General features: G+C 36.7%; 1 protein-coding gene across 1 annotated transcript; it reads left to right on the forward strand.

Moving 5' to 3' along the window:
• The first annotated feature begins 674 nt into the window (after positions 1-674).
• Positions 675-5,916, forward strand: LOC118683063 (uncharacterized). Its single transcript, XM_070106280.1, has 7 exons — positions 675-776; positions 822-1,349; positions 1,482-1,904; positions 1,981-2,057; positions 2,105-3,738; positions 3,846-5,411; positions 5,489-5,916. Exons 1-7 carry the CDS (start codon positions 675-677, stop codon positions 5,914-5,916), a joined length of 4,758 nt encoding a protein of 1,585 aa, XP_069962381.1.
• The last annotated feature ends 12,243 nt before the right edge of the window (positions 5,917-18,159 follow it).

Raw genomic sequence — 18,159 nt, forward strand, 5'->3', positions numbered from 1 at the left:
AGATAGGGATAGTATTTACCCGCTGGCAATACAAAATACTATTAATAGGATGTAATGCTCCCTGAGTTTCATTAAAGTACCTCACATACCGTCACCAACATACGAGTATATGGAGTAAAATTAACCGGAAGTTTGAAAATCTTATGTTAGGTATATGAGAGATAGGGGTAGTATTTACCCGCTGGCAATACAAAATACTATTAATAGGATGTAATGCTCCCTGAGTTTCATTAAAGTACCGCACATACCGTCACCAACATACCAGTTGTTCAAGATTTAAGTACATTAGAATGCAGTCCTGTACACAATTAGCAAGGACACAAACCAATGCCAGTCAGCTGATTGCTGAATGCTGAATGATCAGCATAATTGTGTCCTCCCTTTAGCATTGAATTCTTAGACTAGTCACTTCACTCTAGCGTAGGGAATGTAAATGGGAACTATCCTTATGTATATGTAAATATGTATCATATGGCGTGATGCTATATCCCGTTCATCAAAATGTATATTTAAGAAGGAATTGAATAAAGAAGCGGCCTATTCCGTGACAGACGTGTGTAAGATCCAGACGACTTCTCTTTTTATTTGGTGGAAATTGATGCAAATATTATACATCTTTTTGGTGCCTCCTGTGAGGAACTATTCGATCCTGATTCAAAGTAAGATTGATAAGTATGGCAAGCCTAAATCTACGTACTTCAGCGCAAGCCGCGATTGTGCGCATTGGAAAACTGACAGAAGCAGCTACTTACGATCCGGACAGCATTGAGTGCGATGTGATTCGCGGACAGTTGGATAAACATTTCGAGAGGTTCATGTAGTATCATACTGACTTGGTTTCCTCAGCACAAGCCAGTGAATTGACCACGCATGACGAATTCCTGGCTGCAACAGAATTGCTGTACACACAAATATGTATTCGACTACGCCGGATATGTGGCGCAAGTGCAGGTGATAATCGTGTAACGAATCAATTGGACATGCGATTAGATCCAATTAAGATTCCTGTGTTCAATGGTGATCCAGCGAATTGGCTGCCTTTTAAGGATTTGTTTGAGGCACTGGTTCATAATCGTACAGATCTGGATTCTAGTTACAAATTGAGTAAGTTACGCCAACATGTAAATGCAGACAGCGTACCATTGGTTGGCGGATTATATACAGGCGGCTACGAAGACATGTGGCAGGAATTGAAACGGCGTTTTGATAATCCACGTTTGTTGGTTGAATCTCACGTGCAGCGTATCCTGGATTTGCCCAACCAACCCGTCGAATCCCAGAAGTGCTTGCTCCGACTAGTAGACACCGTGCAAAATGTGATGCGAGCCCTAAGTGTTATGGGCTTTCCGGTAAGTCATTGGGACGCCCTATTGGTACCACTTCTGCTGCCCAAATTGCCTACCACCACTAGGTATGAGTGGGGGATGAGTCTTCAGACGAACAACATACCAATGGCTCAGGACTTTTTACTATTTATTTAGAAGCGGGCCAACAATTTGGTTCAAGGAACTACGAACGGTACAACAACTATGCATCAGAGACCAGCCCGTCCCGTTAAAGCTCATGTGGCAGCGGTAAATTCATCTGAGCCGTTACATTCCGGGAAAGTTGGAACGGTTGTTTGCCAACTTTGTTCTAACGGGCACCGAATATATGAATGCCAACGGTTCATCAATCTTACAATACCCGAACGGTGGAATACAGTTAAGCGGCTCTCATTATGTTTCAATTGTCTTGGGGCTGATCATGGATCGCGTGATTGTGTTAGATGCCATCATCGCCATCATACTATGCTTTGCAAAGACAACGTTGCGAACAATTCACCGACTATGGTGGAAGACATTAACAGTCAAACTCCCGATCGGAATATACCCAGTGGAGCACCTTCCACACAGGTGCCACAGGTATATCGACGACAACAGTGACATTTGAGGAAGGTCCGGTCATTTCTCGTAAATGGTGACCGGACCATTTTATTAGCGACTGCGAAGGTCATCATTATTGACCACAACGGAAGACAATTCGCATGTCGCGCTTTATGCGAGCTGGGCTCTCAGGTGAGTCTTATTACCGATTCTACTACAAAACGTATGTGTCTTCGTAGGCATCCAGGAGAGATACGAATTGAAGGCATTGGTTCTAACGCTGCAGTCTATAGTAAGGGCCATATAACGGTTCAGATGCAGGCTGCCTTTGACAACAGCAGTAACTTCAAACTTGAGGCTTTTGTCGTGCCGAAAATAACCTCAGTAACGCCAGATACTAAAATAAACGCAGAAGCCTGGAGCCATTTGAAGGATTTGCCGCTAGCCGACCCAACATTTGGCACTCCGGGTCAGGTGGATTTACTACTTGGTGCTGACGTACTGATGGATATCTTCCAAGAGGGTTTAATACAGGGGTCTCCAGAGCAACCTTGCGCTTTAAACACCCGTCTTGGCTGGGTAGTATTCGGACCAGTCACAAGTTCCGCTGACACCACATCACACACATCTCTTACTGCGAAATGCGTCAACGAACAACGGCTGAACAAGTTACTTAGGAGCTTCTGGGAACTCGAAGAACCCACATTAACATCCGAAGTCCAAGTTGATGACTGCGAGAAGATCTTCAACGACACAGTCACCCGCACTTCAGACATTAGATACGAGGTGCAAATTTTATTTCGGCCAGATGCTCCTGCACTTGGCGAATCTCATCAATCGGCAGTTCGCCAGTTTTTACAACTCGAGCGGCGTCTGATGAACGACCCTTGTCTTCGTGAGCAGTACATCACATTTATGCGAGAATATATTGCTCTCGATCATATGGAGGTTAGCAGAGAAACCTTCATTGGCAAAGAAACTGGTTACTTCATACCTCATCATGCTGTAACCACAAAATTTCGCGTGGTTTTCAACGCTTCCGCGAAGACTTCTAATGGGACATCCTTAAACGATACACAGTTTTCTGGACCTCAGTTACACGCAAATATTGTCGACATTCTTAACCGTTTTCGCAAATTCAACGTAGCAATTACTGCAGACGTTAAGAAAATGTTCCGACAAATATTGATAGACACACGACATCGTAAATGGCAACAAATACTTTGGCGTGAATCACCAGATGAACCTCTTCAAGTATATGAATTGAAGACGGTAACTTATGGAATGGCTTGTAGCCCATTCAACGCAATACGCGCACTGCGTCAATGTGCGAATGACAATTATAAGGTCATCTATAACCCAAGCCGGGCTGCCGCAGCGCGTCATAGCATACTTTATAATTTCTACGTTGATGACTATTTGGAAAGCGTCGACAGCGACGAACTTGCCGTTACCCGAGCTCAAGACGTAGCAACGGTTTTGAAACAAGGACAATTAATATTGGGAAAGTGGAATTCCAACTCTACACATGTATTATCTACAATAACCGGTACAACAGTTTCCGCATCGGAACTGGAGTTAGACAACTCAACGACAAAGGTATTGGGTCTTTACTGGGATCCAGTGAGTGACGAACTCTTCTTCAAGGTAAGCATGATTGACGACACCTCCATGCATACTAAACGAAGGGTTTTGAGTGACGTGGCGAAATTATACGATCCAACTGGCGTATTAGCACCTGTAGTCGTGTTGGCCAAACTATTCATACAGGACTTATGGAAAGCTGGTCTACCATGGGATGCCGAACTCCCAGCAGAGCTGCTCAATACATGGTTGATATTTCGGAATAGCTTACAAGATATTTCACGTCTTCGTATTCCTCGTTGGCTGGGAATACGAGTGGGCTCATTAGTGCATTTGCAGTCGTATATGTTCAAACCATCGATAACAACGGAACGTCACGCACCGTTCTTGTTTCAGCGAAGTCGAAGATAGCACCAATTAAGGATGTGACTATACCGCGCCTCGAACTATGTGGTGCTCATCTTCTAACCAAGACGCTGGATAACGTACGTAAGGCTCTAGATTTACAGGACGCCCCATGTACGTATTGGAGCGATTCTACTATTGTATTATGCTGGATTCGCAAAACGCCATCCACGTTCAAGCAATACGTATCGAATCGTGTAGCTTACATCCAAGCCAACTCAGACATTAATGCTTGGAAACACATTCGCTCGGAATCGAATCCAGCCGATTGTGCAAGCAGGGATCTATCTCCTGCTCTCTTAGCAGAGCATCACCTTTGGTGGACGGGACCGACGTGCATACATCGAGGTGTGGGCTGTACAATGAGCCTACCCGTTTTGACGGAAGAGGAAGAGCAACTCTCCATAGCTGAATCTCGTCCGGTCTCCATCTTCGTTTCTAGAGCTGATTACCAGTGGATTATGATATCCACGAGAGACAAGCGGATACCTCTCGTAGAGAAATTTAGCAAATTGAGTCGTTTACTCAACACCACTGTTTGGTTAAGGCGATGGTTACCGAAATATCGTGGTTACAGGAACGATGTAGTTTCTTTCGAAGAACAGCGATGGGCGTTACTTCTGCACGTTCGACAAGCACAAGGTAATCATTTTAAACACGAAACTAAATCGCTTGCATTGCATTCCAGGATTGTGGGTCGTAGTCAAATCATAGCACTCAATCCATTCTTGGATACTGACGGCATACTGAGAGTAGGTGGTCGACTCACCAACACCGACTTAGATGAAGCTCATCGACATCCAATTATAATTCCACGTGGGGCCCTGGCTTACTTGCTAGTCTCTGATGCGCATACACGTTGCCTACATGGTGGTATACAACAAATGCTGCAGTTTCTTAGACAACGTTTCTGGCTTATAGGGGCACGAGCTCAAGTAAAGTCTTTCATCTGGACATGCACTACATGTCGTAGGCATCTTCAAATTCTACAACGCCAGCAAATGGCTTCGCTTCCAAAAGAACGAGTATTAGTGGCACCACCATTTTCTCGTAGCGGATTGGATTACTGCGGGCCATTTCATGTCCGTGTGGGAATGCATCGTGCTACCCCGACTACAAAAACATACGCTGCCATATTTGTTTGTATGGCTTCACGAGCGGTACATATTGAGCTGGCAGAGGACTTGAGTACACAGGCATTTATAGATGTTTACGATCGCTTCATTAGTCGGAGAGGTATATGCACCACTTTATACAGTGATAATGGAACACAATTCGTAGGCGCGAATCGTCAAATGCAGGAGGACTTAAGAAATTGGGTAGCGACATATGCTCAACAACATTTGGCAGCTGAAGGTACCTGTTGGAAGTTCATAACCCCTTCCGCACCTCATCATGGAGGTCTATGGGAGGCGGCAGTTCGTTCGGCTAAAAAGCATCTACTGCGGGTCATGGGCAGCCAGACGCTGCGTTACACTGAGTTGTCCACTCTCTTGGCTCGCATTGAAGCGTGTCTGAATTCGAGACCACTGATAGCTCTCTATGATGATCCAGAAGGTGGGATAGCTCTAACTCCGGGGGACTTCCTGATGGGCGTCCACTTAATTGCCGCCCAGATCCCCCATTACCTGAAGCTCCAGAAAATCGTCTTCGATATTGGCAACGACTCCAGAAAATGCTGGAGCACTTTTGGCGTCGCTGGCAATCCGAATACCTACAAACTCTCCAAACTCGGAATAAATGGACTAGAGCGGAACCCAATGTGCAGCGTGGTGACATCGTTCTTATACGTGGTGAAAATCTACCACCATCGGTTTGGCGTATGGGACGCGTTATTGACGTTCACCCGGGCAGTGATGGCCTGGTACGTACCGTGACGATAGAGTACAATGCAAACCAGAGATCATCGGATGGAATTCCTATTAAACAGCGGTGTCAGCGACCGGTGCAAAAATTATGCCGCCTAACAGGTCCCGCAGAAGAATTACTGAACCGCGAGGGTTCAGCCGGGCAGGATGTTCAAGATTTAAGTACATTAGAATGCAGTCCTGTACACAATTAGCAAGGACACAAACCAATGCCAGTCAGCTGATTGCTGAATGCTGAATGATCAGCATAATTGTGTCTTCCCTTTAGCATTGAATTCTTAGACTAGTCACTTCACTCTAGCGTAGGGAATGTAAATGGGAACTATCCTTATGTATATGTAAATATGTATCATATGGCGTGATGCTATATCCCGTTCATCAAAATGTATATTTAAGAAGGAATTGAATAAAGAAGCGGCCTATTCCGTGACAGACGTGTGTAAGATCCAGACGACTTCTCTTTTTATTTGGTGGAAATTGATGCAAATATTATACACCAGTATATGGAGTAAAATTAACCGGACGTTTGAAAATTCTGTGATTAGTTATATGGGGGCTAGGACAAGTTTCCCCTAAAAATCGTCCAACTTTGATACCGGCTCCCTTGTGCGATCTTAAGTGTAAAAATGTCTCTGACGCATTTAGTTATTGATTTGTCACACTTTTAGTAGTTTTATTTTCTCTGATATAGCTTTACTGGTTTGGGAGATATATACATTTAATTTATTAGGGGGCGACCCCAGGCCGATTTTCAAACCACTGGTGCCCCTGCTTAATTTAGTTCTGTATCTTAGTTTTCAGCTTAGTTACAGCACTTTATACGTTTTCGATTAATGGAGTTTTGTAGGCGTAGCAGTGGTCCGGTAAAGCCCACCTACGCACTCGTTCATACTATTTTGCAATCAAGATCTTAATTTTTACTTAAGTTATTGCTTGCACAGACAGACGGACGGATATATATGTGTATAACCCTATATCTATCTCGGTTAGCATTAGGTGATACAATTACTTCCCGTCAGCGAAAATTATATTAAAATCATACTCAAATGAGATATGAGTGTACAGGCTGGAAGAAAAGTTTCTGCGCTCGAAATGAATAAATACTGTTTTTAGTACGAAATATCGGTTTTATTAAATATAATCTCCCTTAACTTCAATACACTTATTCCAATGATCTTCCAATAATTTTATGCCATTCCTACAATGAGTTTCCGGAAGCTCTGCAAAATACCCGTCTACGACTAAGCTTCTGGTGAATACGGTGCATGCTCAAGCGATTCGTACCTTAATTCGTTGAATTCTGTCATTATTAAATACCTTTGTGAGCAAGTGCATTGTCTTGATGAAATTTGATTTTACCGTGCTGCAAACCAGGCCTTTTTAATAAACCCAACGATTACACTCCTCCCACCCAACCGACGCGAGGGGCGCAATCCGCATACGTGCGGAATTAGCCGAGTCAGAAAAGGCAAGAGAGTTTTTTAAGTGTTGAGATCTAAAACTGCTCAGCTACAGAAACAAAAATTTCAACAGCTAAGATCTAAAGTTACAATATAATAAATTGTAATATTTTCATTTATTAAGAGAAAACAATAAAGTGTTTTTAATTTTGAAAAGTGAGTCAGATAAGTCAAATGTGCTGGAATGAGAATTAAAATCATGACATATACGGCGGAATGGCTCGTTTAGTTCAAAATTTGATCTACAGGATTTTAGCAGTAAAGGTCTAAACTGCCTCGAAAGGCGAACCGGGATATTAAATTTTATTTCAGACAGGAGAAAAGAACTGCAAACAGTTCCATTCAAAAGTTTCACTAAGAATATTATGCCAAGCATTTCCCTACGACTAGAAAGTGTAGGTAGATTAATAAGTTTTAAACGACTAGTGTATGGAGGTAGACTTACCCTAGCATCCCATCGGAAATGCGCTAGGGCGAAAAGTAAAAATTGTTTTAGAACCGACTCTAACTTGTCAGAATGGATTTGGTAGCTAGGGTTCCATACCACAGAGCCATATTCCAACATAGGTCTAACCAAAGTTGTATAAAGTGTTTTAGTAATATACGGATCTCTAAATTCTTTAGACCAACGTTTAACAAAACTGAGGACAGCTTTTGCTTTCAAGACCATGGTATCAATATGAAGACTGAAATTAAGCTTAGGGTCAATATTAACTCCCAAATCAACATAGTTAAAAACTTGCTCTAGAATATGGTGTTTTATTACATAAGAAGAGGGGTGCACAGATCTACGGGAAAAGCACATCGTCTTACATTTATTGAGATTCAATGGCAAATCACTTCTGTCACAACATGCAACGAAATTGTTTAAGTCTGTTTGCAACAGACACCTTTCCTCAGTTGAAGTATATGATTTAAAAAGCTTTACGTCGTCAGCGAATAAAAAATTTTTTGAGAATTCTATTACTGAAGAGATATGGTTAATAAACAACAAGAACAGAATCGGGCCAAGATGGCTACCTTGCGGAACACCTGAAGAAACATCAATTGTATCTGAAGGTGTATCCTCAAATATCACTCGTTGTGTTCTATTATAAAGATAGGAAGATACCCATTGAAGGAATATTGGCTGAAAGCCCAGCAGATCAAGTTTATGTATGAGAATCGAGATATTTACTTTATCGAAAGCTTTGCTAAAGTCTGTGTATATAACATCCGTATGCTTATGTTCCCTAAAACCCAATGATACATGGTTTACAAATTCAAGTAAGTTTGTTATAGTCGAACTCCCTTTACGAAATCCATGCTGAGATGAGGAAATTAACGGAGAAATCGAAAAGGTTATATGGTCAGTGATGATAGCATCAAAAAGTTTAGGTATAACTGATAGTTTTACGATACCTCTATAATTTTCAATGTTGGATCTAAATCCACTTTTATGCAAAGGGATTATAAATGACTGTTTCCATATTGCAGGAAATATACCGTGTTTAAGAGAGGAATTAAATATCCTTGTCAAAGGCAGGTAAATATATTTGGCACTATTTTTTAGGAAGCATGAGGGTATCATGTCTGGTCCATAACTAAAAGATGGGTTTCACGTATTTAAATTAAATAGGACGTCTTCTTCAGAAATAATTGGAGAGTTAATTAAAATATTCGAACACAGCACGTGCTGATAAGAAAAAGTTTTGGAAGAATTATTACAGTAGTTTGACTTGAAAAATTCTGCAAACATATTGGATATAATATCATTGTCACTTGAAATGATAGATTTGTATTTCATTGCGGACGGAAATTTGGAAATCCCGCGTTTGGAGTTGACGAAATCATAAAACGATTTTGGATTACTTACAATATTTTTTTTTACTTTATTTAAGTAATTATTATAACATTTTTTGTTTAGGTCAAAATATTGTCGACGCAATAGAGAATATTTAGAATAGTCGACAAGTGAACCGGTTTTTTTTTAAATGTTTAAAGGCTCGAGTTTTTCTGTTTTTCAATTTATATAACTCTTTCGAAAACCACGGACTTATACTTTTGCTTTTATTAACAATTACTATTGGAACATACTTTTCAAATAATTTCATAATAATGTTATTAAAATGAGAGACACTCAATTCAATGTCACCATTATAATAAGGCCATGTTATTGTACAAAGTTCTGTATTTAACTTTTTAAAATTAGCTTTTGCAAAGTTAAACCGAGTACAGAAGCACGAAGTTTGATGATTATTATCCCGTACATTGCCTGAGATTTCGACAGATATTTCCAAAGCAGGATGATATGATCCCTCTGGTAGAACAAGAGGATTACTCTGAATAACGGTTTGCAGAAGTATCAACGTATACTAAATCTAAGCATTTACCAAATTTATTCGGAATCAAATTAATTTGGTTCAGACCCAACTCGGACATTTTTTCGAAAAACTCATTAAAACATGACCGATTGCAAATCGGCACGATATAGTCATCGAAAGGTTTCCACGAAGCACACGGTAAATTGAAATCACCTAATACAATTATTGAATCTGCATTATTTGCCGTCGAGGTAGCACTATTTATTAAGAAGCGTGCTGCATGTATACAGATAAGTCCGACTGGGGTGGTATAGGTATAAGATAGGGTTAAATAAATAAAGCAACTATTAACGTATACTCTAATACATTTAAATTCAAATGAGTCGGTCCCTGAAACAAGAATATTTTCAGATGGGATAGAGGAATGCACGGCAAATAGAACACCTCCACCGATTCTGTTCAGTCGATCACATCTAAAAATTTGAAATTCGCTGTTTAAAATCTCATTATCAAAAATGTGAGGTTTTAACCAAGATTCTGTAAATCTAATTATATGGAAATTAAAATTGGAACTGTTCAAATACAAGTCAGTTAATTTTGTATTAAGACCTCTAACATTTTGATAATAAATGCTTAGCGAATTTCTATCAATCAGTTTTTTATATCGGTGGTTGCTTTTGGTAATTTAACAATGTTTTCCGCAGTTTGACTTCTAAGTTTAGGTTTAAATTCGCGTACAAAAGCCCCAGGTGGCCAGAATGATCTATCTAAGATCATTTTGAATGTTTCAAGAGATACGTCTATTTTAAACGATGATATACTTCTATCATAATTGAAGTTAAATTTACGGATATTAATATCATCGATTTTTAAACACGATGAAATGTAAGACTTAATGTCCTCCACCAAGGTATCTTTGGCAAGTCTCGAAATAAATATAGACTTTTTAGGTGGAATAACTACCAAATTATTAACTGATGCTACTATGTTATAGGGGGAGCCTCTGGAATTGTGAGACACTTATTACTATTAGATAGAGCTTTAGGGGAATGGAGCTCTTTGGAAGTTGACGGCTTATCACCTTGAGGGCAAGGAGAAGAGAGATTTATTAGGTCATTGGGAGGAGACGTTCTTTTCTGTACAGAAGAACTAAGTGTTACTTCATCGGAAGGACGTTTATGCTTAGGAGCAGGCTTAGAGGATTCGTGAGAATCATTCAGGCACTTAAAAGATTTGAACAATTTTTCATAGTGCTTAAATTTTTCAGTGAGGGTTACAAGATCACGACCGATCTCGTTAAAGCCACTGCGTGTCTCCCTGTAAACTTTAAATAGATCGATTTCAATAGATCTACAATTTAAACAGGACCAACGCAATCCCTTACAGTCGAGAATAGAATCCAAGATTCTACCAGTCAGTCCAGCGCATTTAATATGGGCAAACCCATCACAAAGCCAGCTGAAAGCCAGTAATGTTACAATTGGGGAAGTTACAAGTCATAATAAATAACAAGAATAAAGATCAAATAAGAGAGTAAGTAGTACAAAATTTAATAGATATATAATAAATGAGTGTGTTAACAAAATATTAATAATAATAAATTCAATTAAGAATAAACGCAAAAATAATAGCAATTTTTTTTATATTTATTTTATTTTTTTTTTTGATCAAAGTTTAAAACCAGTTTGACAGTTTGAAAAAGCAATATAGCGAGCAGTTTTAAAAGCACTGTAACAAATAAAAAGCTAAACGCAACACAACTGTGAATAAAGACGTAAATGAGATAAATAAAGAAAGACAATAGAATGAAATAAAAGAAAATGAAACAAAAAGCTGACTCGGCACCAAAAATTCGTAAGTTTAAACTTTTTAATGCTGCACAAAACTGAAAAACATTTAATACTTATCTTGCAGCTCCAAGTTAAAATCCTAAATATTGAACAAAATCACTAAAAAATCAATTAAAGTTTAAGAAATTTTGCAAAATTACACACAATAGTTCAGAACAAAAAAAAGTACAACTTTACAGCTTGAAGTGTTGCCAAATGATGATTTCACAAGAATTTTTTCATCCAACTGATCTAAAAGGCTGCAATAATATTCAGAGTTGACTGTTTTACCTTTCTGCAGTTAAACAATCCACAACATTTCTTTTACATACCAAAACACTGATGCCATAACCTTCTTTGTGACTTCTCCTGCTTTGGAGCTGAACAACCAGCTTCCACTGCAAAATGAGAAATTTGTTTTCGTTCCAGTTTTTGTTGAATTGTTAACGAGTGCGGCACTAACTTTCGGTAGAATGATATACCTATGGCATTAGCAATTTCACGCTTAGTCAAACTTGAATCTTCACTATTAATATAATATTATATTATGAACTTTCTCAATGATTTCTGGCGTGGTTGCGGTTTTTGGTCGTCCTTTGCGTGGATCGTCTTCAAGCCTAGTACGCCACGTTTAAATTCACCAGCCCAAAATTCAACGGTACGTTTTGAAGGTGATGACTCCTTATACACTTCTAACAATTGTTCATAAATTTTCTTTGCTTTGAAACCTTTCAAAACAAATGATCTAATCACTGCGCTCTATAAAATTTTTTTCCATATTAAAAAAATACTCTGACACGTTAACTTCGAATTGCTTGTGAACAAAGTATTAATTGACAGAATAACTTGTAACTGTACATGTGTTCTCACTACAGATATACGATTTAAAAAAAAAAAATTCAATCAACCTTTATAAACTGACAGAAATATTGACCAAAAAATACTTGTATTGTAATGAGAAAAACGTGGGATGGTTTGTGTCATATTTTTTGTATATAGCGAATACCACACTTTTCTCACAATAATACAACAATTTTTCGGTAAATATTTTTGGCAGTTTATATAAGGAATTATTTTTTTTTTCCCTTTTAGTTTAAAGTGGCATAAAAGCGTGTTTTTTAGTTTTTGTACTCTCGCAACTTGTTGCTACAGAGTATAATAGTTTTGTTCACCTAACGGTTGTTTGTATCACCTCAAACTAATCGAGTTAGATATAGGGTTATGTATATACGCCACGCCCACAAAACGCCATTAATCAAAAACAAATAAATTGCCATAACTAAGCTCCACAATAAGATACAATACTGTTATTTGGTACAAAGGATCACATTAGGAAGGGGCATCTGCAGTGAAATTTTTTTTTTAAAGTGGGCGTGGTCCCGCCCCTAATAAGTTTAATGTGCATATCTCCTAAACCGCTACGGCTATAATAACCAAATTCACTGGGAGCAAATGCTTTTAGCACCTTTATTGACGGGTCAAATCGGGTGACAAGCCCGCCCACTCCCCATATAACGGTACTGTTAAAAAATACTAAAAGCGCGATAAATCAAGCACTAAACAAGCCAGAGATATTAAATTTTATTTCTGGAATGGTATAAGATGAATTTATAGGAACCACGTTCAAAATTAGATAGGGGGCGTGGTACCGCCCACTTTTAGGTGAGAACCCATATCTTGGGATCTGCTTAACCGATTATAATTCGGTACATAATATTCTTCTCATATTTCTATGTTATAGTACAAAAATGGGCGAAGTCGGATTACAACCACGCCTATTTCCCATAGAACACCATTTTAAATTCCATCTGATTTTTTCACTTTCCAGTATGCAAATCAAGCAACAATGATTATATCGGCGTACAAATTTGCGTGAATAATACGTTTAAAGTATGCCCCCTTGTGACCAAAAATTAGCTAAATTGAACCAAAGCTGTTCAATACCCTAGGTACTGATATATGTACCCCAGTGCCTATAGTTGACTTTTTATCGAAAATATCGGTCAACATAGAACCAGGCGGCAAGATCCACAAAGAAATAAAAACGAGTATACCATTTGACTTTGCGTGAGTATAAAATGTTCGGTTACATCCGAACTTAGCCCTTCCTTACTTGTTTCAGTTAATATTCCAATGCACATACTAATGGGATTTTTTGATGACTGCACACATCTCATTTTCAAAAATTTTAGTTAATTGGATGAACTGATTATTAAAATTGCTTAAATATTGATAGTAGTTTAAGTGTTTATACCTTTTCTATTAAAATTAAGGAAATTATGCGGAGAATGCCACAAGTTAAATTTTCTGGTAAAGATGAACATTAAATTACTAAAAATATTTCAAATGCTGCAATTTTTAAAATGTACGAGAATTTCAGAAATTTAAGGTATTATCGTGCAAGTGCAATTCCTGCAGTGAGTAACTAAGATACTTCTTGTTAACAAACATTGAGAAATTAAAGTATTCAAAATGGTAATAATAAATTTGATCATTGTAATTTAGAAAATGGTATAGTAAAATTTAATACAATTATATATACGAATCATTATATGCAATTATCATTTACCCAATATAAATTTGATACTTTATGCAACATGTTTATAGATTTTAAATATTCTTATTATTGGATCTATTATAAATAATTTACTAATAGTTAATTATGGTACATTTTTAAAAGATTATCCAATAATGTGTAATGATACTTCTAAATGGAAGTAATTTAGGAGGCTGCTACCGATATTAAAATTGAGTTAAATGGACAGAAAAATTTTCAGACAATACAATTTTAAAAAGTGCAATTAGTGTCAAATTAATTAAGTAGCTTTTAACTAAGTAAATTAATAGTATACAAATTAATAATTTAAAAGTTCTGTAAAGCCCGATTAACTATTAACGTTTTTGATGCCCATACACCATTAAAATAATTAAATTAATAATTTCCAAATATTATTTGTGAACATAATGTTGATTATTCTGATGTTATAAGTAATTCAAAAATATGTTATCAAGGAAAATATGAACTTTGAACAAAGTGATTAATCAATTTAATAAATAACACTAGCTTACAGTGGTTTTGTTGGTTTCATAGATATTAGATCGATTTTGGACGTATTTGTGCCCACATTTAATGAAACTATCTATGTTTTTGAGAGATTTGCTCTTGTTTGTTTTAAAATCTTTGTTTTCAGTTTACATTGCAATAAATAGAAAGTATGAAACAAAATAAAAGATTTATTTATTAATTATGTCAGTTTTGTTTTGAAAAATAAGGTTGCATACAACAGAATAGAATATGCATCGAAGTAAACAGAGAGACAAATGTTGAAAGCTTATTTTTTATTTCAATAAAACGTCTTTTATGAGTTTTTTTATACATTTTCAGTCGACAACCTCTTTTTAAGGATCAGCAGTATATTTCCACCATGTGGTGATCCCATCAACTTTGACACCTTTCTAGCATCCCTTTTAATTCCTGGTGAAACCGCTCTCCCTGTTCCTTAATATAATTTCCAAAATAAATAATAAATTCGAAAACTTATCCAGATGATTGCGGAGATAGTCTAACTTGATACTCAAATTTGCTCCTATAGACTGACAGTTTGTCAGCATATTTTGTACAATATTTTCATAATTAGTACTTAATGGTTACCGTGGAAATTTTAGACTATCAACACAAAATTTCTCTACGATCAAAACTTTGATAAAACCTATATCTTTCATTATTTGCTCTATCAAATATTTCGCCTTTCAAGTTTTTCATACTAAACATCGGAAATTTTTTAAAAATGTAACTATAACAATATCTTTCCACGTCTAACACTTTGAAATCTTGTTTTTTATTCCAAACTTAAGCATGTAATAAATTACTGAGTTTATTTTGAGAAAATAACTTTGGCGTAGATGTATCACACTTTCATTCACATCCATTAGTAGACTGTACCGATATCTGAGAATTGGGGACATCATTGCTTTTGAGAAGTCCATGCGAATTACTTTAAATGCAAAGGCGAGATGTACCTTGAGTAACGCAGGTAATTTTGCAAACTGTAATTCTAGATAAGTCCCTGTTTGATTTTTATTAAAATATTTTTAGCAAGTTTTCGGTTAAGAGCCTGAGAATGGGGACTACGTAATGTTTGTATGCGTGAAAATTGCGCACAGAACCCAAATCATGACTGGAAAAATACATTTTGTTACTAACAAGCCGATAAATGATTTTAAATTAAGATATGCATTAATTTTTGGTGGGCTGAATCCGAATTTTCTGACAATGTACAAGTACATATGTATCTATGTTAAACAAGTTATCATGTTAAAATAAAAGATAAAAAACTAAAAAAAAAAATTGTATTTATAACTGGAATGAAGAAAATATAACTTTAGACTCATTAAGCAACCTAAAACTTAACATACCTTTATCATTCCTTTGGCGATTTGTTTGTAGTAGTCGCCTGATGGAGATTCTGCTAAAATATTCCGAAACCGAAAAGGATAATTTTAGTTTAATAATCAGCCAATTTGCTATGCAAATAAAATAATGGATCTTGTATGCAGATGACCCGGATCATCCCATGACAGTAACATTTTTAACAATAGTCGTATTAAGCACCGCTTTGAGCAGAACGTTTTAAAGACAGATTTATATTACGCGACAGTAGTAACGCCGTCAGCAAGTACATGATGTCTTCACATTCACATGCAGAAACTGCTGCAGAGCGGTTGTATAATGAGTCACAAATACGTATCAGAAACTGCATAGAAAGGTGCTTTGGTGTTTGGAAGAGACGATTTCCGGTACTTTCCATTGGATTGAGACATATGTAAGTAAAAAACGACTATGGCAGTTATTGTTGCCTGTGGAATTTTACTCAACATTGCACCTCAGAACAAAGATGCAGATCCGCCTGAAGAAGAAAATTCTCAGTTTGAAGAGGCTTCTAAAAGTTTCGTGGAATTTGATGAATATATGAGTGAGATGCAGGGAGGACAGGTTTGCCATTCATTATTTGGAATAAATAATATTATAATAAATGTTGCATTTTGAGTTTTTAATTTTAATGTATTTATTTATGTTCTTTTTGTCAAGTAAAATTTATAAATACTTAAAAACTTTAAAAATAATAAAACTAAAATTTGCTTTTACAAATCATCATTTACTTCCTTTTTACTTCAATATCTAATTTTTTTTAAATTCAATTTTTCATTTGCCCATCTATGCTGTTGCCTTTGCTAGGGATTATTGGTATTTTCTGGTCTTCTTAAAGAGGCCCGTATTTTTCAAGAAATTAAGTGAATAGTTAAGAATTAGAATGCTTTGAAGAATAAATTTAATTCAAAAGAAACACTTTCTACGTCATACTTCACAGCGTTATCCGTGGAATGAAGATAAGATTCGGCGCAGTGAGTGCCATTAACGAATCGTTCTTATTTCTATGGCAGTTCCGTGATATGAAAAAAGATAAACTCAACGCAGCGGAAAAAGTATTTGCAAAAAATTATTTTGTTGAGGTATCTGATATGTTGTCCAATGAAGCTTTTCACTTAATGAATGCCATCAATGCTCAAAAATTAAGAAGACTTTTCCTAAATATATACGATTATTTTGTACTTTACCTGTTTCTGTTTCAAGTGGTGAACGTTCGTTTTTAGTGCTTTAGCAAGGATCACAAATTTTTGATCGATCATTCTCGTCACGGGAAAATATTTCTGGACTAGCTACACTATACCTAGAGGCAGAATTAGCCAAGAAATTGGATTTCCAGACTTTTATCGACGCATTCGCTGCCGCCAAAGCTCGAAAAGCTCATTTTTCAGTTCCAAATAATTGAACTGCATGTTTAAAAACTTTTTTCATTAATCAGATCGATAAATAAATGTTTTAATGAGATGATTCTTAAAAACTTAAAGTCTTGTTATCTCTATATTCACATATTCCGATTTAATCTAAAAAAAAATTTTTGACTGAAAGTCCATGTTTCCACTAATTTATACACTGTTGATTTTCAAAATCGTACAAAGCAAATTTGTTCTACCCAACATCAACAAGAAAGCAAATTTAATTCGGAAGATAATTAGTAAAATTTATAAAGTATTAGAAATATTCCTGTAGGGAGGTGACTCACCTCACCTTTTTACCCCTGGGCACGGTTTTTCTCTCGGCGGCCCTGGCAGCCACCTACTGTTTTATGTAGATCGAACCTATCTCCGGCCATATCCCTTTTGGCTTTTCGATAGAGGTTTTCATTCTTCTCACGAAGGTTTTTTGTACCCCTGCTGATTTTTACCGCTGTTTTGAATTCCTTGTTTATCATATTTTATCCCAGGTGCTCCTTTTTTACTCCCAGATCACTGCGTCTGTTTTCTTGGTTTCTATAACGCCTGCCTGTTACTATGCCAACGTTATAAGTTTTTCTTTCGCAGAACTAAAATTAGGAAGGCGATTTCTTCCATTGTTGCTCATTTTCGTTTTAATTATTTCACTTGGATAAAATCAAACACAATATTAAAATATACAAGTAAGGAAGCACTAAATTCGGGTGTAACCGAACATTTCATACTCTTGCAACTTGCAAGGGTTAAACAGGGCTAAATATCTTCAGTTGTTAGTAATATTAAAAAATGTACCACATGATGAATGAATTACAATCAAATTTGGTATCATATTAACTTCTTTTGAAGGTCATAGCCTCCCTTAGTTTTATTACTACATTTTATTTCCCGTCAGCGAAAATTATACTAAAATCATTGGAGGTAGAGAAATGGAATTGCTAAGGTATAATTGATAACTTATTCTCAATCAATTTTATAAATAAACATATACATATAAGGAGTATAGTTTTTGG

Source organism: Bactrocera oleae, chromosome 3, assembly GCF_042242935.1.
Source record: "Bactrocera oleae isolate idBacOlea1 chromosome 3, idBacOlea1, whole genome shotgun sequence".
NCBI classification, from domain to species: Eukaryota; Metazoa; Arthropoda; class Insecta; order Diptera; family Tephritidae; genus Bactrocera; species Bactrocera oleae.